Raw genomic sequence first — 27,822 nt, forward strand, 5'->3', positions numbered from 1 at the left:
CTTCCTTCCTTCCTGACTGCCTTCCTTGCCAGGAATGAATATCTGAATGGTTACTGAGGTACACACGCATACATAAAAAAATGACACAAATCCTACCTGTCCAGGTTGGTGGATCTTTGTATGTATACTGTTGGCCACTGTTCAGATCAAGATATATATTCCTTCCACCCCAAAAAGTTCCCTCCTGCCTGTTTTCAGTTATTCCTCCCCCTGGTCTCTTTTCTGTCACCACAGATTCATTTACCTCCTCATGAGCTTCATGTAAGTGGAGTCATACAATATGTACTTTTTATCTCTGGCCTCTTTCCTTCAATGCAATGTTGTTGGAGGGTACCAGTAGTTTGGTTCTGTTTATTGTTGAAGAATATGCATGAAAATGCTGCATGTAGTGCAGTAGGTTTATCCATTCTCCCGTGGTTGCTTCTGTTGTTTTGGCTCTTATAAATAAAGCTGCTATGAACATTCCTTAGCATGTGTGTTTGGTGGACTATGTCCTGCTTCTCTTGGGCGTACTCTGGGGGGTGGGGCTGCTATGTCATTGGAAGGGTTATACTGAGCTTTGTTAGGTAGGGGAGACAGTTGTTTTATGTCCCCTGTCTGCTGCACTGCCCAGCAGCCACCTTCCAGACACCCTTCCTCCCCTGTTGTTAGTAGGTTCTACCACTGAACCCTCAGCAGAGACAACTGGAATCGAAGTTGCTTGGGTCAGGGAGGGAACAGAGACAGGATGAGAGCCGAGCGGCCCCTTGGGATGACCCACAGGCACCTTGGAGTCCTCGTGGTCACTCTGGGAATAGGCGGTAGCCTCTCCCAGCACTGGGGCGATTCAGGGACCCCCCTTGGCTGCCTAGCCATCAGCTCCCTAGCCTGGCGTCTCTGAACAAGCTGGCTTAGTGTAACTGTCAATTTGATGTCTGGCCTCTGGTGCCATGGGTCCTCATAGTCCACCGTTTCCTGGGCTCCTTGCTGCTTTGCGGTGACTGAGGGGCTGGGTGGCTGGGGGAAAACAACCAGAGAACTACCCGGAATAGCAGAGGCTCGTCCGATACCGGCCTCGTGGCACTTTCTGGGGGGAGGGCGGGACTATGTCCTGCCCACCAAATTGCCACTTCATTCACACTGTGAAAGACTAACAAAGCTAGAGGAGGAGAGAAGGGGCAAAGGAGAAAGAATGCCAGGGAAGAGCCACGCACGGGAGGGAAAGTAGAGGGTCCAGCGCTGTGTGTGCAAGTGTCCTGCGGTCTGTGTGAGCATCTTGGGGTCTGTGTGAGCATCCTGCGGTCTGTGTGAGTATCCTGGGGTCCGTGTGAGCATCCTGTCGTCTGTGTGGGCATCTGGGATTGGTGTGAGCTGGACCACAGCAGCCGTGTTAGAGCGAGCTTGTTCAGGGTCAGCAGTGTCAATAGTTTCTCTTGAATTTGGTCTTTTTGGGTCATCCCCTTCCTGGCTGGCTCTAGTCTCAGCCTTGGGGAATAGGCAGTGTGCCTAGCAGGTTGGGGGTGGGATTGACGGATCCCAGGGGATTAGGGTAGGTTCCCAGCAGTCCTGCTTGCCAGTGGGGGCCCACAGTGCATATTTTCTACCTCTCTCCTTCCCTCTGTCTGTCCTCCTCCTTGCCACATCCTTTGGAGATGGCTCCTCTTGTCCAGGTCTCTGGAAGAGCAGGAGGGCTCAAGAAGGTCCCCCTCCCCCGCCCCCTTGAGGGCAGAGCTCATGAGTGTCCCATGGGACAGGTGGGAAGTGAAGGCAGAGCAGGTAAGCTGTGACACCCCCACCCCCTGCAGGTTCCTAGGAGGCCAGTGCGGACGGTATGCAAAGTTGTGAATCCAGTGGCGACAGTGCGAATGACCCTCTCAGTCGTGGCCTACGGAGAAGGGGACAGCCTCGCGTGGTGGTGATCGGTGCTGGCTTGGCTGGCCTGGCTGCGGCCAAAGCACTTCTGGAGCAGGGCTTCACGGATGTCACTGTGCTCGAGGCTTCCACCTGCATCGGAGGCCGCGTGCAGAGCGTGAAACTCGGTAAGTGTCCCCCCTCCACCCGCGCCAAGGTCACCTTTTGTCCTTCAGTGCTCTGGCCCTGCCTCAAATCTCATTATTTTGGTTTTTCCCTGGGATAAGTGGGCCTTTGCCAGAAGCTTCCTTTGCCCTCTGAGCAACTCTCTGAGGTGGGCAAGATGGGGCTCTGGCCTTCGTGTTTGGAACATGACCTAGAGTTCAAGTGTTTAGGAAGGAAAGGACACCCAGGCCAGTGTCTCGGCAGTGGGTGGACCAGTTTCTGCTTCACAAGAAGAGTAATTCTGTAAGTTCTTATTAGTCATTACCTCTTGAGTGTGAATTAACATATCATGACTGAGAGCTAGTCTTGGGACAGTAGGAGCTCAGGGCAGCAGAGTGGTTGGGACTTGGGGCCTCCTTGTGGGTGATGGGCAGATCTTAGCATTGCCTGGGAAGATGATCTGTCCAGGTTACAGAGTAATGAGGCCTCTGGAGAAAGCCTCCAGGTAAGAGACTTTCCCCAGGACTGGGCAGATTTTACCAGGGGTGGGGGAATTGCCTGAAATGCAGCTGGAGGTCAGCACTTCCCAGCCAGGGGGTCTGACCAATGAGAGACCAAGTGGGTAGGGACCACGCTCGATGGCTACCCTCCAGAGGATTTTGTGTCTCTGTTCCCACATGGGGTAGCAAGGCCATGCATTCGATCGTATTGAGAGTCTTCTAGAGCGTTTCCTGGAGGGCAATGTGAGGTTGTGTCCATCTTCTGCTGAGACACACAGGACTGTGTGGCAGGGGGGGATGGAAGTGCCATCCAAAGCACTCATAAACCTGGGGAAAGCCAGCAGGAAGCCCTGGGACGCTTCGCTTGACATGTGATTGGCTGGCTGGGAGCCTTAGGGAAGGGACAGCTCCCACTGTGGTTCCTGAGTCTTGATAAGACATTCAGTGTATGACGCAGAAACAGAAGATGAGGACAAATGGCCCGGTCTCAGGGGTAGCTGACAGCTGGGACATGCCACGCATGGAACAGGCGGCGGGGTGAAGAGATGGGGTGCGGGAAGCTGCGAAGAAGCGTGATCTGGTGACCTGTTGGCGGTGGGGGCCTTCCTGACTTGGGGGACCTTGGGCAGACTTCAGGTGATGGGGAGAGTTGGGCAGGTAGCAGAAGGGGCCATACGCGTGGAGTGATGTATGTGATCAAGGCAGACTCCGCCAGGAGTGGGGAGAGCACGTCCTCGGGAGGGCGAATTTGCGTGTGTTATGTGTGCAGACATACGGGGCTGAAACCAGGGGCGGACCTGCTATGGTGTGAGGCGGTGGCTCTGAATCTCAGTGGTCGGGGCAGGCGTCGAGGGCCAGAAGCCCCAGGGACACTGGATGGTGCTGGTGCAGGGGTGTCACAAGGATCGCAGTCATAGAGGGGCAGGCAGGCAAGGGCAGGAAATATCTCTCGACCAGGGCCTGCCCACCCGCCCTGTTGCAGAGCCTGGGGAATAGGGGTGGGGTGCTGACTTTGCTGCCGACCTCAAGCTCCTCACCTCATTCCTACTTTTGCCAAATGTCCATCCAGGAAGGGTGCTGTCCCACGCCTGGATGTCACTGCCCAGTGACTGTGTGGTTTGGAGCTCCCTGCGTGCCCTGGGGAGGGTCCAGGCCCCTCCCCGAGGTCTCTTCCTCTCTTGGGAGCTCAAACCAGGCAAGACACTTTGGGGAACCCCAAGCCTGAGGAATTAAAGGAGGATTAGTAATAAATACTCTCAATGCCCACTAGGAACCCATTGGAAGCAGGGCACTGGGTTTTTAGTTTTTTGGTGCCATCCCATCTGCCCACCTTTCTGGACAAAGGGACATACACGTTCCTGCATCTTCTCCCAGAGACCTCAGGAAATTCTGTCTCACTGGCGGTAGCACGAGGTTGACCATTTTGTTCCCTTGCCTGCTGTTTGGCACATACATATATACAGGGCTATTTTTAGTAACTAGTGGTTTAATTAGAAACAGCCAGGAGAGGGGATGCACAAAAAAAAGAATGGCCAGTTCCTGGGGTGAGGGGTGATTGTTGTCTGTTATGGCATATCAGATAACTATTGCTGCGTAACAGATCACCCCAAAATGTAGCGGTTTACAACAGTACCATTTTATTTGCTTAAATTCAGTGGGTCGGGAATTTGGGCAGGACTCAAGCAGGTGGTTCTTTCACTGGTCTTGCCTGGAATCTCCCACTCGCCTGCAGTTATCCGGTGGCTTGACCGGGGCTGGTTTGTTTATGACAGCCTTACCCATTTGTCTGGTGGTTGGCACTGGCTTTTTGGCTGGGCCACATGTCTCCAACAGGGTAAACCTCTCCATGGTGGTCACATTCTAAGAGTGTGAAAGTGGAAGCCACAAGATCTCTTGAGGCCTGGGCTCGGAAGCCGCAGACATCACTTTCACTGCATTCTGTTAATCAAAGCAAGTCACAGGGCCAGCCCTGATGCAAGGGGTAGGGAAATGGACTCTACCTCATGATGGGAGGACTGGCAAGGTCACGTTGCAAAGGGCTATGTGTACAAGGACAGAAGAGGAATTATTGTGACCGTCTTAGCAAAAAACTTAACTGCACCTGATATCTTGACTCAGCCCTCCAAAACAAAACAAAACAAAACACAAAAAAATGTTCCTCTCTCTTCCCCTTGCTTTGCTTCAACTTCCTTGGGAACTAGGCAGGGAAGGAGACAATGTGCCACCATCCCTATAGCATCGGAAGAGGAAACTGAGGCCCAGGCACAGAGGCAGCTTGCCTCAGAGCATCTGGTACCTTGGCTCTGGATGGGATGGTAGGACCAGCACCAGCTCTAGCCCTGTCCCAACTTGGGTCCAGGAGTTGCCCCCTGCCCTAGACAGACTCCTGGGGTTCTGCCACCTAAGGTTTTTCTGCCTTAGGAAGACAGAGTTTAGTTTTCTCTGGAAGTCTATTTGAGACTGCCTTCAGGAGCAGTCTTCCAACCTGGAATGTTTGCCCTCCCTCCTCTGCCTCAGACTGAGCTGGGAGGGGGGCCACTTTTTGTCTGGGATCGGGGCTTAGACTCCGGGGCCATTGGAGAATGTTGAGGAATTGGAGTAAAGTCAGATGAGGACCTCGGGCCAGAGGACCTCAGGTAACCTCTCTCCCCTCACTGGGACCACTGTACCCTCAGGTGCCCACACAGTATCTCCTGAGGGAGAGCCATCAATGAAAAAGGAGGGCTCAGGGTCTGGTGTTGTATTAGACAAAGGTGGGATGGAAAAGCAGAGCCTTGTAACTAGTCCAGTGAAGCGACTCTGGGGCAAATCACAAAGGCATTCAGGGTGGCAGTTATCTCAGCTGCAAAGTGGAATCCATTTTGTGCCACATGTAGTTTCCCCTGGGAGCTTTTCACTGAAGACTTTGGTTGGTTGCCTGATAGGGCCCTAATTCCCCTTCCTGCTCTGTTGAGGGGATGGAAGGATCCTCTTGGAGGAAGAAGGCTGAGGCAGTGTTCTGGCCCTCTGTGAAGAAATCCCTGCCCCTCTAAGGGCCTGTTGTTGTCACCGTCAGGACACGCCACCTTTGAGTTGGGAGCCACCTGGATCCATGGCTCCCATGGGAATCCCATCTATCATCTAGCAGAAGCCAATGGCCTTCTGGAAGAGACAACTGATGGGGAGCGCAGCGTGGGCCGTATCAGCCTCTACTCCAAGAATGGCGTGGCCTGCTACCTCACCAACCGTGGCCACAGGATCCCCAAGGACGTGGTTGAGGAATTCAGTGATTTATACAACGAGGTGAGGTGTTAGCAGGGCAGCTGGACCCATGGGTGTGGGAGGCGGGGAGCACGCCGGCAGTGTGGGGGGAGTTGAGTGCCTGCTGGGGTCTTCTATGATCCTGGTTATTTATGTCTTTGCACACTCTCTGGGCCCCGTACTTGGAAAAGCAGGACAGTTTGAGGACAGGATGAAGGTGAGGGGTGGAGAAGTACGAGGTAAGAGGTCACTGATACAGATGATTACATATGTCTTCAGAAAAGCCTTAAGCACCTTTTATTAGATTTATTACTGGGTACTTGGGTAGTGATTGTTGTTGTTGTTGCTTTTGGATACTCTTTTAAGTTGTAATTTTTTAAAACTTTATTTTCTGGGGCACCTGGGTGGCTCAGTCGGTTAAGTGTCCAGCTTCTGCTCAGGTCATGCTCTCATGGTTCATCAGTTTGAGCCCCACAGTATGGAGCCTGCTTGGGACTCTCTCTGCCCTTGCCCCACTCGCACTCTTTCTCTCTTTTAAAATAAATAAATAAACTTAAAAAACCAAAAACCAAAAACCAAAAAACCCTTTATTTTCAATTTTTTCCCCAATATATAGAACTATAACTGATTATATTACATGTTGATTTTAGCTATCTTGATGAAGTATTATTTTAATGCTAATATTATATCTATTAACATATTATTTTAATTTATATTCTAATAATATTTTAGAATTTTATGTCTATAATACTATACCAAATCATGAGAATTTTTTCTTTCTATTAACATATTATTTTAATTTATATTCTAATAGTATTTTAGAATTTTATGTCTATAATACTATACCAAAACACGAGAATTTTTTCCTCCTATTAAGATATTATTTTAATTTATATTCTAATAATATTTTAGAATTTTATGTCTATAATACTATACCAAAAAATGAGAATTTTTTCTTTCTTTCTAATCCTCACACCAGCATTGTGCAGTAGAACTTTCTGCAATAATGGAGATGTTTTAGACCTGCACTGTCCAGTAGGGTAATTGCTAGCTACATGTGACTTTTGAGCTCTTGAAATGTAGCTAGTAAAACTGAGGAGCTAATTAACTTAATTTTAAATTGCCACAAATGTCTAGTGGCTACTGTATTGGACAGCACAGCCTAAGACCACTTATTTCTTTTCTTGCCGTATTGCACTGGATAGCATCTCCAGTACAGTGTTGGATAGAAGTGGCAATGACACGCATCCTTGTCTTGTTCAGGTTTTTATAAAACTGTTCATAGAGGTGCCTGGGTGGCTCAGTCGGTTAAGCATCCGACTTTCCCTCAGGTCATGGTCTCACGGTTTATGAGTTCAAGCCCCATATTGGGTAAGCTTGAGCCCTGCCACAGGTGAGCTTGAGCCTTGCCTCAGGATTCTCTCTCTCTCTCTCTCTGCCCCTCGCTCACTTGTGTGCTCTCTATCTCTCTCAAAAAAAAAAAATGTTCATATTTTTAGTATCTTTCAGTGGTGCTGCGAACTGCACTTAACAAGCAAGGTAGCATGTAGGTCTTGCCTTCTGATTGCTTGTCATTTGTAGTATAACGACCCTTCACTCCGGGTCAGTAAGTTGGCCAAAAAGCACCTATTGTACATCTTCTGGCTCTTGGGTATGGAAAAGGAGAAATGACTCTTGCTTTGGGGATGGTCCTTGTTCAGTGGAGGGCAGGCATGCTGTGACTTATATGTGTACACCCACAAGGTATGTTATATGCAGTCCCATGGTACTGCATGTTCTTACTCATGTGCTAGGAGACTGAATTGTTAACGAGCAGATAAGAGCTAGTATTCTTCAAAGTAGACCTTCCTGGTCTACTGGGAATTAGTCACGTCCTGAAATCCAGGTTATTGTGAGTGCTTTCAGCATGGATGCCTCTTGAGAATGACTTTTCAGGGTCCATGACTTACTTATTCTCTTATATAAACTTAAAAGTAGATCATCATCAGTTTCCGCTTGTGGGTTTGACTTTTGAAACGAAGAGTGTGACTTGTGGAGAGTAGCATGGATAAAATGGGTTATCAGTCCGAGGGGTGATGCTTTGGGTTGGCAGGAGAAGGTGTTAACCCTGAGGAAAGTGATCGATTTATTTGTGTGTGGTTCCTAACCAAAGCTGGAGGCCATTCTGAAGAGATATGCTCTAAGTATATGAAGCCCTGCCGGAGGGTGACTTCACAATAAATCTTCAGCCTCCCTCCAGAGGTGACTTCGAAGGGCTACTCATTTCAATCTGTTACATTTGTTAACAAATAAGTGAATTCGTGCACTTGTGTCATATAGAGCTTAGTCCCTAGAGCAAGACTACCTTGATTCAAATATTAGTTCTACTACTTATTAGCTGTGTAGCCTTGAGCAAGTTGTTGGGGGCTCTCTGAGTCTTAACTTTCCTCACCTGTAAAACAGACATAGTTAAACCCACTTCAGAATGTCACGAGGATTAAATGAGATCCTGATGAAAAGTGCTTAATGAGAATTGGGGGTGAATATTATTAACTATTACAGGCCTGTGCCATTTCCCTTGGTCACATTGGGAAGATGTAATTTAATCCAGGACAGAAGACTGTACCCATAGGACAACCCCGTGTGCAGGTCAGGCTGTCCCAGTTGGTGGTGGACACAAAGAATCCTGTTTAGATGGACTAAATTTATCTGTCCTCAGCTGTACATTCCGGCCTTTGGTCAACATAAGCTAAAGACTGGCTACCATGTTGCTTATCACTCAAGGAAGAAAACCCAGGGAGGAGGAGGCACACTGAAAGCCTGACTCCTTGGCCGTGGTACTGGGTGAGGAATTTGCTGAGGACTCCAGTTAAGGCCAAACGCCCAGCATCGTGTGACTGTAGGGAGGAAAAGTGAACAAGTTAACTCATCTTCTTCTTTAGACTGTATGCTACAGAGACATGTTTAATTCATGTTTCTATCTCATGTGGAGGCTTTTCCCAGAGTGGAATGGTAGGGGATGGGTAATGTCACCTTCCTTTCTCTACCCTGCAGCCTCAGGGCCTCTACCAGGGCTGGATTACAGGGCAGACGTGATTCCCGTGAACATGTGCTGACCGAATTCAGACTCGCTTTGGGAAGGGAACCACACCGCTAATTGGCACCAGCCATAGATGTTTGGCTAAGGAGCCCACCTGTTGCCAGTGTCCTGGGAGGGAGAGGGCGTGTGCTCATGCTCACAGCCCTTCAGTGATGCCAGGGTCCAGAGTCCTTGACGTGACTCTTAGTCATTCATGTCCCACCCCTGACTGCCTTTCCAAAATCATCTCTTGTAACTTTCTCTTTCCTCGCTGCCCTCTTCAGCAAGACTGAGTCACTTACATTCTCTCTCCCCGCCCTCATTTTTTAGTATGCTCTTCCTTCTTCCTGAAATACTTTTCCTCTGTCTCTCACTGCCAACTGTCCAAGGTCATCTGTGTTGATCTCAAAACCTGAGGGTTATTTCCTGTCACAGCGCATCCTGTGGAAACAGCCCAGTTATGAGATCTCCCCAGTTTGAGTGAAGGCAGGGGCTCAGGGCTGTGTCCGTCTTCCTCACCGTTACAATCTGTGTTTGGCATGGCCCCGTAAAAGTTTGTTGAGTGAATGTTGGGACTCAGACCTTGCCCTCTGGGGATGCCATGACTGGCCCAGGACTGGCTTAGTTTCTTCAGGGAGATCTGCCTAGTGTTTGGTGGGAGTTACATGCCTGGCAGGCATGGGACATAATAGGACCCCGCTCTAAGGGACTGTCTGTTGCTTTCTGTTGATAAGGTATGGTTTGGAGTTCTTGCCAAAATACACCTGTGAAATGTATTTTCATTCCTTGGGACACTGGAGCCTCCCTCCCCACCACATGCCCTGCCCCAACATGGTCATCTTGCTTAAATATGTCTGAGTTCTGCAGTAAAGGGGCACTTTGTGTGGACCTGAGCAGGGCCAGGGAGGGGCTCCTGGGAGGTCAGGTTTCAGGGCTCCTCCTGCTCCCTCTCCTCCAAACACTGTCCAGGCAGCAGTTCCAGACTGCCCTCCTGGGAGAGGGTACGCTTGGGCAGGAGTGGCAGGGAGAGGGTTTGGGCATTTGGTTCTTGGAAAAGTGAAAGGTGTGCAGACCCAGGTTCTGCAGTGGGTGGCCTGCTAGGGGACATAGCGCCCTTGAGGGGGCGGTTCCTTTCCCACCAGGCACCAAACGTTTTACTTGGTTTTCAGCAAGGGCCCTGCAGGAGAGCCTCCAGGGCTCCGTCCCTCCTTCGTAGACCCACGGGGCCTTAGATGGTGATCTGGAAGCAAGTAAGCTGGCTGGCTGTCCAGGACGGCTTGCCAGCCCTGAACCTTGGCCCTGTTGGTGTAGCCTGAGCGCAGCACGGAGTGCCACACTGATTCACCAAGGATGAGGAGCCACGGGCTCAGCATATCCGGGAGCATCGGGAACATGGGGACTTCTGAGCTGGGGTCCTTTGGTCTGAGATGGAGGGAGGTGCGAAGAGAGGTGTGTTTTCAGTCTCCTGGGGTTTCTCTGGCAGGTCTATAACTTGACCCAGGAGTTCTTCCGGCATGGTAAACCAGTCAATGCTGAGAGTCAGAACAGCGTGGGGGTGTTCACCCGGGAGGAGGTGCGCAACCGCATCAGGGATGACCCTGACGACCCTGAGGCCACCAAGTGCCTGAAACTCGCCATGATCCAGCAGTACCTGAAGGTATCCTTGTCCTCTCAGAACTTTGTTGAATACAGATGCCAGAGGGAAGAAGACGGATCCTGGGGCATCTGGGTCCGAGGAGGGCAGGGCTGCTCTGAGGTCCCGTTCTGACCCCTGCCTGAGACCTGGTGGTCACCCGGCTCCTCTCTGGCTCTTCCCGCAGGTGGAGAGCTGTGAGAGTAGCTCGCACAGCATGGACGATGTGTCCCTGAGTGCCTTTGGGGAGTGGACCGAGATCCCCGGGGCCCACCATATCATCCCTTCGGGCTTCATTCGGGTTGTGGAGCTGCTGGCCGAGGGCATCCCCGCCCACGTCATCCAGCTGGGGAAACCCGTCCGTTGTGTGCACTGGGACCAGGCCTCGGCTCGCCCCCGGGGTCCTGAGATTGAGCCCCGGGGCGAGGGTGACCACAACCTTGACGCCGGGGAGGGCGGCCAGGGGGGAGAGGAGCCCCGGGGGGATGGGCGGGATGAGGACGAGCAGTGGCCGGTGCTGGTGGAGTGTGAGGACTGCGAGGTGATCCCGGCGGACCACGTGATCGTGACCGTGTCGCTGGGCGTGCTCAAGAGGCAGTACACCAGCTTCTTCCGGCCGGGCCTGCCCACCGAGAAGGTGGCCGCCATCCACCGCCTGGGCATCGGCACCACCGACAAGATCTTTCTGGAATTCGAGGAGCCCTTCTGGGGCCCCGAGTGCAACAGCATACAGTTTGTGTGGGAGGATGAGGCGGAGAGCGGCACCCTCACCTACCCGCCTGAGCTCTGGTACCGCAAGATCTGCGGCTTCGATGTCCTCTACCCGCCCGAGCGCTACGGCCACGTGCTGAGCGGCTGGATCTGCGGCGAGGAGGCCCTCGTCATGGAGAAGTGCGACGACGAGGCGGTGGCCGAGATCTGCACGGAGATGCTGCGGCAGTTCACAGGTGTGTCCCCGCGCCGCGGCGCCCGCTGCCCCCTCCCGGTCCTCTGCCACCCTCTGCATCTTCTGCGCCTGCGGTGGCTCTTCCGAATCCCCAGATGGTGCAGCTGAGGGGCGTGCCCACTGGGAGAGCCCCCCCCCCCCCCCCCCCCCCCCGCCTCCGCACGCGCTTTGGAACTTGAAACCCTGAAAACCGTGGGTGCTGTGTTTCTTCTAAGGGCTGACGGTAAAAACTCAGGTATCACCCCCAAACCTCCGATCGCCCATTTCCTACCCATACTGCCCTGCTGTGAGATGCATTTGTGTGTCACTGTCAGATCCTCTGAGTTGAACGTTTTTCATATAGGAAATCGAGGGACCCAGAGAGATGAGCTGTTTTGCTGGGCGGTCCGCAGGGAGGCACTGAAGGGCCAACAGCTAGAGCCCCCAGCCTCTCCACCCCTCTTCCTGCGTCCCCCTGCCTGCTGGCGGGGGCTGGCCTTGCAGCCAGGGAGGTGGAGTGCCAGTTGTCCGCTCAGGGGTGTCCTCTGTGTGCAGCTATTTATCATCTTCCTTCCCCTCGGCTCTTGCGACTTCCCAACAGGGAACCCCAACATTCCAAAACCTCGGCGAATCCTGCGCTCGGCCTGGGGCAGCAACCCCTACTTCCGAGGCTCCTATTCGTACACGCAGGTGGGATCTAGTGGGGCAGATGTGGAGAAGCTGGCCAAGCCCCTGCCATACACCGAGAGCTCCAAGTTGGCGGTGAGCGGGGTGCAGGGTGAGGAGGTCCTGGGGGGCGGCGGGGGGGGGGGGGCAGGGGTTTTGTATGGGGGTTTGGTTGGGGGGGGAGGGGGAGGGTGGTGTTCCGCCGAGGGGTGACGACAAGCTGAGGCAGACGGTGTAGCTCCTGTGATGAAGGAGATGATGAAGGAGAAAGCAAGGTCACGTGCACTTCACATCTGGAAGAAAAAATGGAATCAAACAGATATTAAAAGCTTTCTTGAGGTTGTAAAAGCTGAGCCATTTCATGTTATGCTCTAGCCACTAGTTACATTTAGTTGAAATTAATTATGATTTAAATTAATAGATTTAAAGATGTAGCTCCTTGGTCGCACTGGCCACATTTCAAGTTTGATAGCCACGTGCGGCTAGTGGCTGTTGGATTGTGTAGCTATAGAGCATTTCTAGCACCATGGAAAGTTCTGTTGGACAGCGCTCATTCGGTAGGAGTAAGTTTCCCCAATATGTTTTATTTACTTTTCCCCCCTAATATGTTTCAGAAAATAAAATTGAGAGTACTGACCCTCCCCTAAATTATATCAACTATATAATAAACAATAGAGAAACATAATAAATCTGAGAAAAAAATTGTATATATTTCTGTTTTTACAAAGCGGACTTCAAGTTTCCCCCATCAAGCAGACACATACAAAAAAAAAAAAAATGTTAAAACCCAGCAGGATTATATTTAAAACAGTTCTTTGGTGTAATTGGTGAAGAAGATTTCCAGCGTGTGTTGGGCATGCCTGGTTGTGCTCAGCGGGAGAGAGGAAAAGGCCCTTAGATGCTACAGCCATCCTCTTGAAAAGCAAACCTTCTCTTGTCACCTTCATCAAGTTAGGACTAGTGCATCCAGCAAAAAGCAAAACAACATGAAAGTAACTGGGGCCTGAAGCAGACAGAGTTTGCTTCTATCACACGGAGACACAAAGGGAGATCCAGAGGTAGGTATCAGGACCCAGTACCATTGGCACCTGGCTCCGTCTTCAAGGCCACTTTGTGGTTCTAGAGGGCTGTGAGGCTGCCACTCTCAGGGCAGACAAGGCAAAAGAGAGGGACCCCTGGGGCTGAGTCAGTGCTTCTAAACCACAGTGCACTTGAAACTGATTGGCCAGAACTTGGTCACATGCCTGTAGCAGCTGCTAAAGAGGTTGGGATGCGTCATTTTTATTCTGGATGGCAATGAATCCAGTTAAAAATCAGGGCTTTGTTACCGAGGAGAAAGAGCAGAATGGATGTGGGAGTAGGCAGCTCGCCTACTTCTGCCACGATAAACCTCCCCCCACCCCTCTGCGGCTTAACGACCTCTGTGGGCTCCTTGTTGGTGGGTTAAAGCTTGCACTTCTCAAAGTGAGTGGTCTGCGGACCAGCAGCATCAGCATCATGTGGGAGTGTGTTAGAAATGCAGACTCTCAGTGCGCCCCAGACCTGTTGAATTAAAACCTACATTTTACCGGGATCCCCAGTTGGTGCCTTTGCACATTCAGTTTGAGACGCAGTGGGATAAGAGTCCAAACTCAAGTTTGGAATGCAAGCACTTGTAGTTTGCCTGGACCCCTACCTACACAGCTTGCTTTCTCGAGGTGGAGCCCCGGCTGTACCAAAATTCTCACTGTCCCTTGCTTTGGTGCATTTTTGCCCTCATTTTTCCTTCTTCTTGAAATGTCTTTTGCCTGTTTGTTTACCTAGCATCTTCTGAGAAGCAGCCCAAAGGTCCTGTCCTCTGGGAAGCTTTGTGCAATCCCCCTTACAGGGGGCCTCTTTTCTGGGCTCTCAGCACCTTGCCCAAACACCCATCAAGTCACACATGACGCCGTTTAGTAATTGGGTTTCGTGTCTGGCTTCCCCACCAGCAAGGAAGCTCCTCAAAGCAGCAGCCCGGTCACCTTTTATCTTCCAAGTGCTCAGAACAGTCCCTGGACCCTAATAGGGGCTCCATAAAGGTTTGTTAAATTACCGCCTAACTTTATTGAGTGCTTATGTTCTTCCAGGTTCTAAGTGCTTTAGATACATTATTTCAATGAATCCCTACAACCACCATCAGAAGTAGGTGGTATAAACCCATTTTGTAGATGAGAAAATCAAGCCTTAGGAAGGTTAAACCATTTGCCCTGAGTTCACTAGTAAGAGGCACCATGAGCCTCTGAGACTGCAGATCTGGGACTCCTAGCAGCCTCAGAGCAGAAAGAACTGAGACCTGGATGTCTGGGGAAGAAGCAGGGGAAGGTGGCCAGGTGGGATGGGCAACTCCTCATCCCGTGGAAGCAGCGATACCTGCATCTCAGGTGCCTGCTCTCTGACTTGTAGTACGGATGGGGGGGTTCCTGGGGCAGACAGGTAGCCTCCTAGCCTTTCTTGCTCTTCCCCCCTCACTTCCCCATCCCCTGGCCCAGCCCATGCAGGTGCTGTTCTCGGGTGAGGCCACTCACCGCAAGTACTACTCCACCACCCATGGTGCTCTGCTCTCTGGCCAGCGCGAGGCTGCCCGTCTCATCGAGATGTACCAGGACCTCTTCCAGCAGGGGACCTGAGGGCCCTCTTCACTCCTGAGCGTGTTCCTTAAAGAGCCACTAACTCGTGACTGCCAGCCCTGCCCTTTGCTGCCGTGTGCTCCTAATTTCCTAATCCACTGTAGAATGGATTTGTACCTTTCGTAGAGCTAGACACCCCGACTGGCTTCAGGTCTGGTCCTGTAGCTTTTCCTTTTCTCTGTGCGGGGTGGTGACCAGGGTGGGGCCCGTTGATTTACCTCTGTGCTCTGACCTCTGACCTCTGACCTCCCTGTGCCTCCCCTCCCCTCCTGCCTTGTCATTGTAAGTGCCTTCAATACTTTGCATTTTGGGATAATAAAAGAGGCTTGCCTTTCCCGTACCCCTCAGCTCGTCTCTTCCATTTACCTCAGCCTCTTATGTGTGTGTCTGTACTTTGTGTTAGCATATCCTGTTTGAATGAGGGGATGGTGGGAGGGCTGTGGCCTGGCTGTGCCCCCAGAAGGTAGGGTGCCTGCCTTACTGGAAGGGGTCTCCCCTCACCTCAATCTGTTTGTGGTTGTTTGCCTTCCTGCCGGCGAGACCCCTCAGGGATAAGGGCTCCTCACTACTCAGCTCAGCTCCTTCAGGATGGGCCTGTGTCTGCCCACCGGCCCTTTGCTGGACTACTCAGAGCCCTACTGGGTGGCATGGCCACATGGAGCGAAGGTGAGTTCCATGGGAGGGGACATCTGTTGTGGCTCCATGCCAACCTCAGATGCATTAATTATCAGTCAGTGTCACCTGGCTGTGGGGCCCTAGGTCTGACCTTTGGGGTGGCTGCTGTTGACTTCTGGGAAGGTGGATAGGGTGGCCATTTTTTTTTTTTTTTTTGTGATATACCTAAGTATTTCTCACCTGCTGTATTCCAAGGGCCTATCACTTACGGGGGGCAGAGAGGGGGCGAGTAGTCTTTTCTGCTATTTACTGAGTGAAAGCACACACATCACATATACATACAGTCACTTGCACACGTGTGCACACATGCATACACTCACCTGTGTGCACACACAGTACATCCACACACCTACATACACTCACTCCCACACAGATACAGCACCCCACACCCTTACAGCTACACACAACTACATTGACATACACATGCACAGAACCTTAAAGAACAGTTAGTCATTGTATTACTACAGATTTGACTCCAGATTGCTAATGATAGAGTTTGAATTGTATAGACTTGGGGGGTTTGGGTGGTGGAGGAAATTGTGGAAATCCAGGTTCGGCACCCCGCCCCCCCCTCCCCCGGCCTAACTCTGTGTGCACTTAGGTTGGGCTCCCTTCTCACAAGTTGAAGGCACTGCCCCTAACAGGACTCTACATCCTGTCCCCTGTTTCCTTGGGTTATGGTGGAGATGTCTAACACATAGACACGCCTACACACATGCCTACCTGCACTTCCCGACACACCCTCCCTGCATGCACACCCGCCATGCCCACACAGCTAACAGGTGTCCTTGCTTCACCAAGGTTGGTCCCCCCTGGAGTTTAGGTCAGGGGTTCATAATCGCCTGCCACATAGCTTAAAAGATTGTAACTGTATAAAAATTATAGGAGCAGCTGAAGATGTGGTTCAAGCTCAAAGTCATGAAAGGATCCGTGGAGACCCCTCCCTCCACACCTGCCCCCAGTACCACTGTTGCTCCCCACACCCCACGTGATTAGTGCCTTGTGTGCCATTTCTAGATATGTCAATATAAAGATGGGCCCTGCTCTCTCCTTTTCGCACAAAAGTGACCAAGTATTCATCCTGTCCTGCATTTTGCTTGTTTTAGTCAACATAATGTATCTTGGAGATCATTCCGTAACAACACTTAAACAGACCACGTAAATTTGGACCTTGCTTTGGTCCAGGGGTGTATCTCCCTCCTGGCCCAGAGTTGCTTTGCAAGAAGCATCCTCTGTTAACTTGGCCTTGGGAGGCAGTGATCCAGTGTGCACCCTCCCCGTGTCCTGGATTTTCCCCACTAACTGTGGTGGGATGGGTAGAAGTGGCCTGTCACATAAGTATGGGGGAAGAAAGTAATAGGTAGATTCTGAGGCTCACTGGCAGGGGAATTTTAAAGGACTCTATGAGGGTCAGAGGGCTATAAATGTTTATTCTATGATTGCACGCTGGGGAGCTTCAGGTGTGGGTAGCGGGGAGGGAGGGAATAGTCACTTAGAGCTGGCCACCTGCCAGGCAAGGTGCTAGTTGTTAATGCTGGGTGCATGGGTCTCTTAATTTGATATGGATGCCAACTCAGGCTGGGGAGGGCAGTTTATCCCCATGAGGAGACAAGTCTTACAAGAGTTAAGTAATGGCACCCAAGGTCATGGAGGTCTGACTCCACATTGCAGGCTCATTCTATTTATTGAACCATGAAAAGAAGAGGCTGGTGCCACCAAAAAAAAAAAAAAAGGAAAAGGAAAGAAATCTGAGGCCATTGCTGGAGAGAGTGGAAATGGGCAAGCCACACTGGGAAACTCTGTGGCAGATTCTACTGAAACTGGCGTGTGCCCACCCAAGGGATAAGAATGCATATGCCCACCAAACTTATGTACCAGAATGTTCATAGCGACATAGTTTGTAATAGCTAAAAACTGGAAGCGGCTAGATGTCCATCCATAGTAAAGCAGGCGAACCGTATTACCTCCATACAATGGAATACTACGTAGCAATAGAAAAACACAAGTTGATATTTGCAACATTGATTAATTTCAAAGACATTATGTTGAGTGAAAGTAGCCAGTCACAAGGCTATATGCTGTATGTTTTTTTTTCTGTGAAGTTGAAGAACCTATAAAACTATCGTGTTAGATATGAGGGGACAGAGCAGTGCCTGGGAGGGAGTACAGGGGTGCTTTCTGGTTGCGGAACTATTCCATATTTTGATCTGGGTGGTGATTGCATGGGTGTATACGTTCGTAAAAATGCACTGGGTTACACACTGAAGGTTTATGCACTTTTCTGTGTGTGTGATATAACTCAATTTATGAAGTTTAAAAAAGAGTCTGAGGACATCCTTCCCTCCACCCTTCCATCCAAAAATATACGGTTGTGTTGACCCAACAAATTTCCTCCTTGCAACAGGGATGACATCCTGAGAGCAGATAAAGGGAGGAAGGACCTACTTATGTCCCTCTGGCTGCCTGGTGATAAGGACTGGCCTTGTGTTTACTAGTATGTCACCATTTATCAGACTCCTTGCCTGTGTCCCCTCATCTAGGCACCTGCAGCCATGTGAGGGAGGTGGGGACTGTTTCACAGCAGGGGAAATTGAGGTTCCCAGGACAGTGTGGGATTGTGCAAGGCCATGCAGCTTGCAGGGGATGCCATCTGAGGGGGAAGGGAACAGCTCTGGGGGAAAGGTGGGAACAGGTATGGGAGCGGTGGCCCTGGAGAGTTTGCCAGAGCCTTCCAGGGTACTGCCTCCCTATCAAACAATCATTTAATGTGGGTAGCATTTATGATTGGCAGCTTCAAAAACAGATTTGAGGCAGGGGTGCCTGGGTGGTTCAGTCGGTTAAGCGTCCGGCTTCAGCTCAGGTCATGATCTCATGGTTCACGAGTTCGAGTGCCGTGTCGGGTTCTGCGCTGACAGCCTGGAGCCTGCTTTGAATTTTGTGTCTCTCCATGTCTCTGCCCCTCCCCAGCTCATAATCTGTCTCTCTCAAAAATAAATAAAACATTAAATACACATATTTGAGGCAGATAAATGCAAGGGCCATTCAGAAGCAAGACAGATTAGATGCACCGGGAACACGGGATGAATGCCTTGCTGTGACTAAGTCTCTGAAGCAGCCTTGGCCTTGATTGAAACTCAAAGGACTCTATCAGTGGTGGCAAATGTGGCATGCTCGGGCCAACACCCACGTCAACGCCTGCTGTACATTTCCTGTCACCTAGAGAAGGTCACGTGAGAGGAAATTTCTTTTCTGGCCATAGGATTCTAGTAGGAGAGTTGCATGATGTCTTGTGCTGTGGGCATCAGTGACTTCATGAGCAAGGCTTTCAGTTGTGGCCATGTGGAAGCCTCAGAATTGTTTCTTCAAGGGGCCTGGGTACTTGGCAAGTATCGTGCCTCTCCACCTTTGCTGCTATGGGACAGGTTAACAGCTCCTACTTCGTGGGAGCCACTTGGAATGTCTGCACTGTGTACAAAGGTAGGAGAGAAGCATCTCTGATTTGAGTTTCTCTGCATTGACTTACTTGGGCCTGTTGAGACGAGCCCAAGGGTAAGCCCAAGGTGCAGAGTGAGGTGGGCTGCTGGTTCAGTTCTAGAGAACCGCCTGCCTAATTAATGGTCTGCCAAACATAATGGTAGAGTTACACGAGGCCGTGTTTTCTCATAATGACTGGCTGTGCCGTTTGTTGAGGCTGCTCTTGATTTGGGCAGGGTAATCTAATCTCAACAGAACGGAAGACTTGTGGCCCTAAGGTGGCATCCAGGACATCTGAGCTGATGGTAGGCATTTAATGTAAGAAAGGAAGGGGTTGCTTCACACTGTTTAATTGGAGATGCGGATACAAAATCTCTCACCTTTCATGATTTTGGCAGTGGTTGTTGGACGCTGATTTTGCAGGTGTGTTCAAACCCTGGCTTTCTGTTAGGGGATGCAAAATGTCAGGCATGTTTTATTTCAATGAGCTCAGTATTTGAGCAATTTTGAGGCAACCCTCTTAGATTTCCCTTGTTTGTTCTCCCCTTCAACCCCTGCACCCCCCTGTCTCCTCACTGTCAACAGACAACAATGTCTCCCAAAGTGTCCTTCTTCATAGGCTCACTAGAAGCCATTGGAGGCAACTTCCTCTGCAGGTCTACAAATAGCTAATCTAAACACCCATCCTTATAGGGACCACCCCTATCCCTCCCCCTCACTCCCCCATCCCTGACCCCAAAGGAAGTATGTGACCCTCCACTTGTGCATCTCATGTTCCAAACTCAGGGACCTTGCCTCACCTTTTCCTCTCCCCCTTCTCTCTTCTCCATCCTTCCCATCCACATTTCAAGATGCTCTTGTCTTTCCATCACCCTCTCCTCTTTCTACCACCTTCCCTTGCCTTCCTTTCATGCTAGTGTTTCTACACTTGCTCTCTGCATTCTCACTATCCTTACCCTAGCAGTTGGTGGTGGGGATCCTTAGGTTGCACACACACACACATACACATACACACACAGGAAGGGCTGGGTTGGCTCCCCTTCTCACTAAGGCTAGCAGAGGCAGGGAGGATCCCTGCTGACTCCAGGGTCTCTTGAAGTGAGGACCACCTCATCGTTTGAAACCTGTCCTTTGGCGCCATCTGCTGGCCATATAGGACTATAGCCCTCTTGGCTGCAGGGAGAACGTGTGTGCCCTGGATTCTCTGTGGTCTTTTCTGAATTCAACAACAAAGAGACCTCCCAACAAATCACAGAAAATACCTTTAATTTATGTTGAGTAAGTGGGTAAGATAACATTGTAACTTATTCTGGAGTATCGTTTATTTTTCATTCTTAACAGTAAAAAGGGACCTTGTTGGCCCTGAGATGAGATTTTTTTTCTCTCCTCCCTCCCTCCCTCCTTCCCTCCCTCCCGGCTTCCATACCCTCCCGTTCTCTTCCGTTTCTCTACCAGACTTTTAGTGCTTTCCTTTTGTATGCCAGCCTCAAAGAAGATTTAATTATGCTTTGAGAAATACATTCACTAAGTAGATGAGTGAACGAATGAATAAGAGAAATGTGACTTATTTGGTTTCCCAAACAAAGTTGGACGGTATGATTTAAACTCTTCTAAATTTATGGAGTTTGTTTTATGGTCCAGCATATGGGCTCTCTTGGTACATGATTTATGGGCTTGCGAAGGATGTGTTTTCTGCTATTGTTGAATGGAGTGTTCTGTGGATGTTGATGATATCCTGTTGGTTGATGGTATTCTTGGTTTCTTCTATATCCTTGCTGATTTTCTATATAGTTCTAGCAATTGTTGAGAGAATAGTGTTAAAGGGTCTAATTAGAATTTTGTATTTATGTATCCTTTTCGTTCTATCAGGGGTTTTTTCTTTTGTGGTATCAGTAGACTATTTTAGAACGGTTTCAGATGTAGGAAGAAGTAAATATATAGAGTCCCCTCCCCCAACCATCTCCCCTATTATTAACATTTTTTCATGAATATTGTATGCTTGTTACAACCAAAGAACCAATGATGGTACATTATTATTAACAAAAGTCTCTAGTTGATTCAGATTTCCTTAGTTTTTACCTAATGCCCTTTTTCGGATTCCACCCAGGATACTAGGTTATATTTAGTTGTCACGTTTCCTTAGGTTCCTCTTGGTCATGACATTTTCTCAGACTCTCCTTGTTTTTGATGATCTTACCAATTTTGAGGAATGCAGCCAGGTATATTGTACGATTACCTCTCTACTGGAATTTTTCTGATGTTTTTCTCATGATTGGACTGGGGTTGCAGGTTTTGGGGAGGAAAACCACAGAAGTCAAGTGCCATTCTATGTCATCGTGTCAAGTGTAGGTACCATCAACATGACTTAGGACTGTTGGTATGAGCTTTGCTCACTGGTTGAGGTTGTGTTTGTCAGGTTTCCGCACCGGGAAGTTAGTCTTTTCCTCCTTTCCGTGCTCTGCTCTTTGGAAAGAAGTCACTTTGTGCAGCCGCAAGTAAGGAGTGATGCTCCCCTTCTTTAGAGTATCTACCTTAATTTATTTGGGATTCTTCTGCCCAGGAGCATTGTGTCTCCCCCCATCCCAATCCTTTATTAATTAATTCAGTTATTTTTATGTATCCGAATGGATTCATGGGTATTTATTTTATACTTTGGATTGTCCAATACTACTTAATCTTGTTATTATATTGTTCCAGCTTTGATCATTGGGAAATCTTTCAGTGGACTCCTATGTCCCTTGGACATACCCCCATCAATGTGTGTGTGGCTTGTTTTTGTTTTTGTTTTTCTTTTTTGGAGTGCTTCTTTACTTTCTGGCACTACAAGATATTCTAGGCTCATCCTGTGACATCCTGCCCTAGTCATAGAAGTAGACATTTCTGTACGGAATCCTAGCCCTTTTGATAGGGCGCCTGGGTGGCTCAGTCGGTTAAGCATCCAACTTCGGCTCAGGTCATGATCTTCACAGTTTGTGAGTTAGAGCCCTGTGTGGGGCTCTGTGTTGACAGTGCAGAACCTGCCTGGAATTCTCTCTTTCCCTCCCTCTCTGCCCTCCCCCCACCCTCAAGATAAATAAATTAAAAAAAAAAAAAAAAAGAAACCAAGGTTTGGGCATTAGGTGTGCTTGTGCCACGGAGGTATCATTGCTTCTAGGCCCTCTCGGCTGACAGAGCTGTGTGTATACTAACCTATGTATCTACACATCTGTGAGTATTTTTTAATGTACCTATCCGTATCTGTGTTAGGTGTGAGTTCTTACTGTTGTCTTCATCACCACGTGGATCATTCTAGCCTCCTCCCATCCCTTTCATTCTGAAGGACATTTCCACTGGATGTACGATTCTGATGGGCAGCTTCTTCAGTACTTAAATGCTGTGCCTTTCTTCTGGCCTCCATGATTCTGATGAGAAATCCGCTGTCTTTACGATTGTGTCTCCCTACAAGAAGGTGTCATTTATCCCTTGCTTGTCTCAAGGTTTTCTCCCAGGTTGCCAAAGCTTTAAGACTCAGCATCCAGGTAATCCCCTTTAATGAGGTTTCTGGTGATTTTACTGTCTTATCCATAACTCCCTGCCCCTTCTAGAAGTAGATTTCTGTCTTCTGAATTCCCAAGGCGCTTCAGTTTGATTTTTTACTGTCATCATTGTACCTGCCTTGTTTGCCAATAACGCGATCATGTGTCTTAGGTGGTTCACAGTGACTGCCTCTTCATATCCCCATAGCATCCAAGTATTTAACAAGGCTACAAAAAAGTTTATTACATGGATGAAGGTAATAATATAATTGATATAAAATTCTCAGATTTCTTACAATTTATTATTTATTTTGAGAGAGAAAGCGCAAGTGGGGGAGGAGCAGAGCGGAGAGGGAGAGTGAGAGAGAGAAAATCCCAAGCAGGCTCTGCACCGTCAGCGTGGAACGCAATGTGGGGCTTGAACTCATGAACCGTGAGCTCATGACCTGAGCTGAAGTCAGATGTTTAACCAACTGAGCCACCCAGGCACCCCCGAAAATTCTCAGATTTTTAAAAATTAGTTTTTAGTGACACAAGTACTTGTGAAAATATTCTCCTAAAAATAAAGGAACTTTACAGATAAAGCTGGAGTTTCCTGTGACCATTTCCTTAATTCTGATCCCCCATCTTAAGAATTTGGTGTTTGTCCTACCAAAATATAAAAATACATTTCTACATACGTAATATGTGAATGCAAATTATATAGTATTTTGTATGTGTATGTATTTTTAGATAAATGGAATTACCCTGTATGTATTCTCTTTCTTTTTAAAGTTTATCTTAATGTTTATTTATTTTTGAGAGGGAGAGACAGAGCACGAGTGAGGGAGGGGCAGAGAAAGAGGGGGACACAGAATCCGAAGCAGGCTCCAGCCTCCGAGCTGTCAGCACAGAGCCTGACGCGGGGCTTGAACTCATGAATGGTGAGATCATGATCTGAGCGAAAGAAAGTTGGATGCTTAACCCACTGAGCCACCCGGTGCCCCCATATTCTCTTTCAATTAGCTTTTTGTTCACACAACAAAAAGAGAACTCTGTTGAAATTATGTATCTTATATATTCCTTGTAACTGATATATAACATTTCATTGTATGACCATGCTTCACTTAAGTATCCCCTTTGCCAAGGATGGACGTTTTCTTGTTTCTAGTTATTTGTTATTATAAACAATGCTGTAATAACCATAGACAATGCCTCAGTGTGCACCATGTAAAGGTCCCTGGATCATAGGGTGTAAGTATTTTCAGTTTTGGAAGACACCGCCAAATTACCCTGAAAAGCGGTTTGCCAAATTACACTCCCACAGATGGGGTATGTGAGCACTTGTATCTACGCCGTTTTGCCATCACTCAGTGTAATGAAAAATTCGTGTTTATTTATTTTTTGTCGCCAGGTAGGTAAAACCAGGTGTCTCATTTTTGTTTTAATTGCATTTCCCAACTAGTGATACTTTTTCTTGTGATTATTAGAAATTCTCCCCCCCCCCCCGCCATGGGTTAGTCTTTTTGTCCATGATATGAATTGCATATATTTTCTTCCAGTCAGCTGCATTATTTATGGGGTCTCTTGACATATAGAAGCTTTAAATTCAGAAAGAACAAACGTTCATGAATCTTTTCTTTTATGGTTTGTGCTTTCTGTAACCTATTTAAGAATATGCACTTCTATCCCAAGTCGTGAAGATAGGATTCTGTGTTTTTTAAAAAGAGTTCTTAAGCGTTTATTTTATGTGTTTAGATCTTTAGTGGACTTGTGGTATGAGGCAGGGATTGGCTGCTTATCCCGATTATTTCTTGTTGGGTGGTCCACCTTTTCCCCACTGATATGAAATGCCATCAAATGATTATTTGATTTTTTGTCTTGCTGGGGAATAGGAAGGCTATTCCTGAATATTGGGTTTATACTTGGCTAAATGCAAACTCTTTTATTAGTTTCAATTATTTATCCAGGACTTTTCTCGGGTTTTCTGGGTAGAAGGTCATATTACTTGCCAAATTTGATAGTCCTTTTTTTTTTTTTTTTTTTTTTTACTGTTAACGTACCTGTTGTGTCTTTTTCTCTTTCCTTACTGTATTAAGTGTGGCTACTGGTACAATGTTGAGTAAAGGAGCGATAAGGGGATCATAGCCTTGTTCCAAACTTTAATGGGAATGCTTCTGCAGTTTCTAAGTATGCTGTTTGCTTTTGGTTTCTGGTGGGTACCTCTTATCAGGTTGAAGAAATCCCCTTCAAGATCTAGTTTGTAACTGTTTTATTGTGAGTGAATATTGAATTTTATCAAATGCTTTTTTGGTATCAATTGAGATTATCATAGGGGTTTTCTCCATTTATCTGTTAATGTGTTAATTACATTAATATTTCTAATGTTTTCCTTGTATTTTGGAGACCGTCTTCACCTTGGTGTGAAGTCAGCTTAAGCTAAATTCTGCTCTGGTAACAAACAATCCCTAAATCTTAGTGAATTACAACAGATGTTTATTTCTTGCTCATGACATATGAGCACTAAGGATTGATTTCATGTCTTCTTAATTCTAGGGCCCACGTTGATGGAGCATCTCATGGTAGATGGAAAAGAGAGATACTGGAACATCTTAACATTTCTACTCAGAAGTGGCATATGTTATTTCTATTTACATTTTATTGGTCAAAGCAAATCAGTGGCTGAACTTGCTTGATGTCAGTGAATAGGCATATAATCTTCCTGCAGAAAAGTACCCAGCAGGTTGGGGCAGCAAATGTTTTCATAATTATAATACAATCTATCATACTGGTCATGACATATTATTATTTTAATATGCTGATGGATTTCACGTGCAAATATTTATTTAGGCTTTTGCATCTATGTTCACAAGTGACCTAAGATTTTTTATCTTAGGCTTTCCAGGGCTTTTCTTTCTTCCCCTCTTGGGCTTTTAAAATAATTTGGGTAGCTTTGCATCTTTTTACTATATGCATTAGAAAAGTGTGTATAGAATGTTAAATATATGGTTCCTGGAGGTTTAAAGAACTTACTTGCAAAACTGGTTGCATTTGGGTTTTTTGGAAGTAGAACTTTGATGTTTTAATTTCTTTTATGATCACATTCTGTTAACGTTTTCTACTTTTGGGGGGGGATGCAATTTTGGTGATTTATATTTTCTTAGAAAATCAGCCTTTTCATGATGGTTTAAACATTTACTGCTTTCAAATTGTTCACAGTATTCTCTGGGACTTAAGTTATAGCCCCTTTTTGTTTCAGATTTATTCTTTTTCATTGTGTTTATGTTGACTGGGCTTTTTCGAAGGGTACTGTTTTAAAAGAAGAATTCATTCATTCATGTCTGGGAATATTTGCCTCTTGCCTTTATGCCTGTATGATACCCTATTTGGGTCAGAAAACCACAGTCTCTCTTTATAACTCTTTTCTTCAACACACATGTACAATAGGATCTCATTTGCTTCTCATGGAAAATGTAAGTCCCCAGTAACAGACGGAGGAACCTGGGGCTTGGGGTGGTGGGGTCCTTGTTCTAGGCCACATGAGTGGGTGTTCCAGTCTGGGCCATTGTTTGTTCAGGCTCAGAGCAAGAACTAGATTGGTATTGCCACTGTGGTAGATGATGACAAAAGTTCTTCCCTCCTCCCTGTGACCCCATGCTTTGCCACGTGACTTTGTATCTCCTCCCACTAAAGAGGTTACTATGGGTTGAATTGTGTCCCCCACAAACATTCATATGTTGATGTCCTAACCCAGCCACTTGTGATAGAGTGGAAGATTATTCAGCAAATGTTCAATCACTTTCCTTTCCCTCTGGGAGCAGAGTTTCTTTTCCTGCATAATCACTTTAGGCTTGGCCATCTGACTTGTTTTGCCCAGTGGAACGTGAACAGACATGACATGATGTGATATGAGCAGAAGTTTTAAACGTTTGCACAGTTGGGTTTCACTTCTCATGCACTTGCCATTTGTCATGGGAAGAATGTGCCCCTGATAGCTGATGTTTCCTGGAGAGTATGGAGAAAAATGGAATAGATCTGTGTCCATAGAAGCCTGGAACCAAACCTAGGACCTGCAGACAGACACATGAACAAGAAATACAAATGCTTGCTCTTGTAACCCGTGAATTTATGGGTGGTTTGTTTTGCAGCATTATTGTGGCAATAGCTGACTGATACACCTCTCTCTGGGGAGTCACTCAGCCCAAAGGGGATATTTCTAGGCACTGATGATAGAACAAGCAGTGGGCCCATAGGTGGGGGAGCCACCCAGGGTACAAGGGTGGCTCAGTCCCACAAAGGGGCCTGGCAGAAACGGGCCAAGGGATTCAGTTCCCTGGAGGATGCATTTCATGGCTTGACTCTGGCTCAAAGAGTTGGAGGAGACAGAAGTCAGTGGGCATTCTTTTAGTTCTGTTCTATCAGACTGAGGAGAGATCTTCTATCCCAAACTACCCAGTTCTCAGCTAATGAGGAAGAACTTTGTTCTAGAAATTCAGAGCTGATGGCTACTCCTCTTCCATCAAATGGAACATCTGAGAAGCTCTGCTGTCCTACTCTGCTCTCAGGTCTCTTTTGACCCCAGAGCCACAAACCTGGACAGTCCAGTGAGCATGAAGTCTTTGCTGAATTTACAAATGGTTGACTGATATCCTTACTCTACAGATCTGTTTTGAATTTCTATCCTCTTTTTAGGTCTTTGTTGGTGTTTTAAGGGGAGGGCTCTTAAGGGCTTGACAGGATGCCATCTTAAGTTGGAAATACTGTACTTATTTAAAAAGTCTTTCCCACACCAACAGTGTGTATGACTTTCAGCAGTAAAGTCAGGAGAAAATTTGTGTACGGACAACCACAGTCAACCTTATAGAGATAGTGTTGGGGTTGGAAATGCAAATTTGGCACATGGATGTTCCTGTGGATGGCAACAGGGAAAGAAAAGGAACCCAAGAATAGGACTTGAGAATGTGCTTAAATATAGAGGGAGACAGATAGAAGAGGGGCAGGAAAAAACAACTTTCCTGAGTTGTTAGGGACTCTTGACAAGACAGCAGGTCTAGATGGTAGCTTGGGAATGTTGAGTGTGGGTGTGGCACGTGGAATTGCCATCTGCAGAATCTCTAGAATCTACCTTTTTTTGTTGTTCTTCTCCATCCCTGTGGCCAGTGGCCACAGCACCATCATCTCCTGCCCGGATTATTGCCGTCACCTCTCTCCAGTTGGTCTCCTGCTTCGGCTCTGGTCCTTTTGCTTTTTTATCCCAACACAGCAGTCAGAGTGACCTGTTCACCGAGAGTCCAATGCTGTCTGTCTCCTCTTTCCTCAAGCCCTCCGAAGGCACCACCCGACTCACTTTTCCGCACCTGGAAGGCCGGGGTCCTGCTGTGACTTACACAGCCCTGCACGCTTTGGCACTCATCACCTGCTGCGTCTGGCACCCTCAGCCCCTGCTCCCCTCCTTTGCCTGATACGCTCTGCCTACTCGGCCCTCCTCGCGAACCTCTGAACACACCAGCTCCCCTC

The 27,822-nt window shown here is 48.0% G+C and overlaps 1 protein-coding gene across 9 annotated transcripts in view; it reads left to right on the plus strand.

Moving 5' to 3' along the window:
- The window catches only part of SMOX (spermine oxidase), a 50,561-nt gene extending 23,533 nt beyond the window's left edge, over positions 1–27,028 (plus strand). For 2 of the 9 annotated variants that reach the window (XM_047853844.1, XM_047853845.1), the window contains exons 2-8: positions 1,785–2,018; positions 5,551–5,777; positions 10,277–10,450; positions 10,614–11,373; positions 11,716–12,113; positions 13,985–14,074; positions 14,525–15,002. In XM_047853844.1, coding sequence (XP_047709800.1) covers positions 1,811–2,018; positions 5,551–5,777; positions 10,277–10,450; positions 10,614–11,373; positions 11,716–12,113; positions 13,985–14,074; positions 14,525–14,662 — 1,995 coding nt within the window. In that variant the 5' untranslated portion in view covers positions 1,785–1,810 and the 3' untranslated portion in view covers positions 14,663–15,002. Of the gene's footprint in view, positions 1–1,784; positions 2,019–5,550; positions 5,778–10,276; positions 10,451–10,613; positions 11,374–11,715; positions 12,114–13,820; positions 14,075–14,524; positions 15,003–24,861 lie in introns of those variants that run through there. The other 7 variants (XR_007151099.1, XM_047853847.1, XM_047853849.1 and 4 more) reach the window with 7 other exon arrangements.
- Positions 27,029–27,822: the final 794 nt, after the last annotated feature.

The sequence above is a fragment of the Prionailurus viverrinus genome, chromosome A3 (genome assembly GCF_022837055.1).
Source record: "Prionailurus viverrinus isolate Anna chromosome A3, UM_Priviv_1.0, whole genome shotgun sequence".
In the NCBI taxonomy this organism is placed as follows: Eukaryota; Metazoa; Chordata; class Mammalia; order Carnivora; family Felidae; genus Prionailurus; species Prionailurus viverrinus.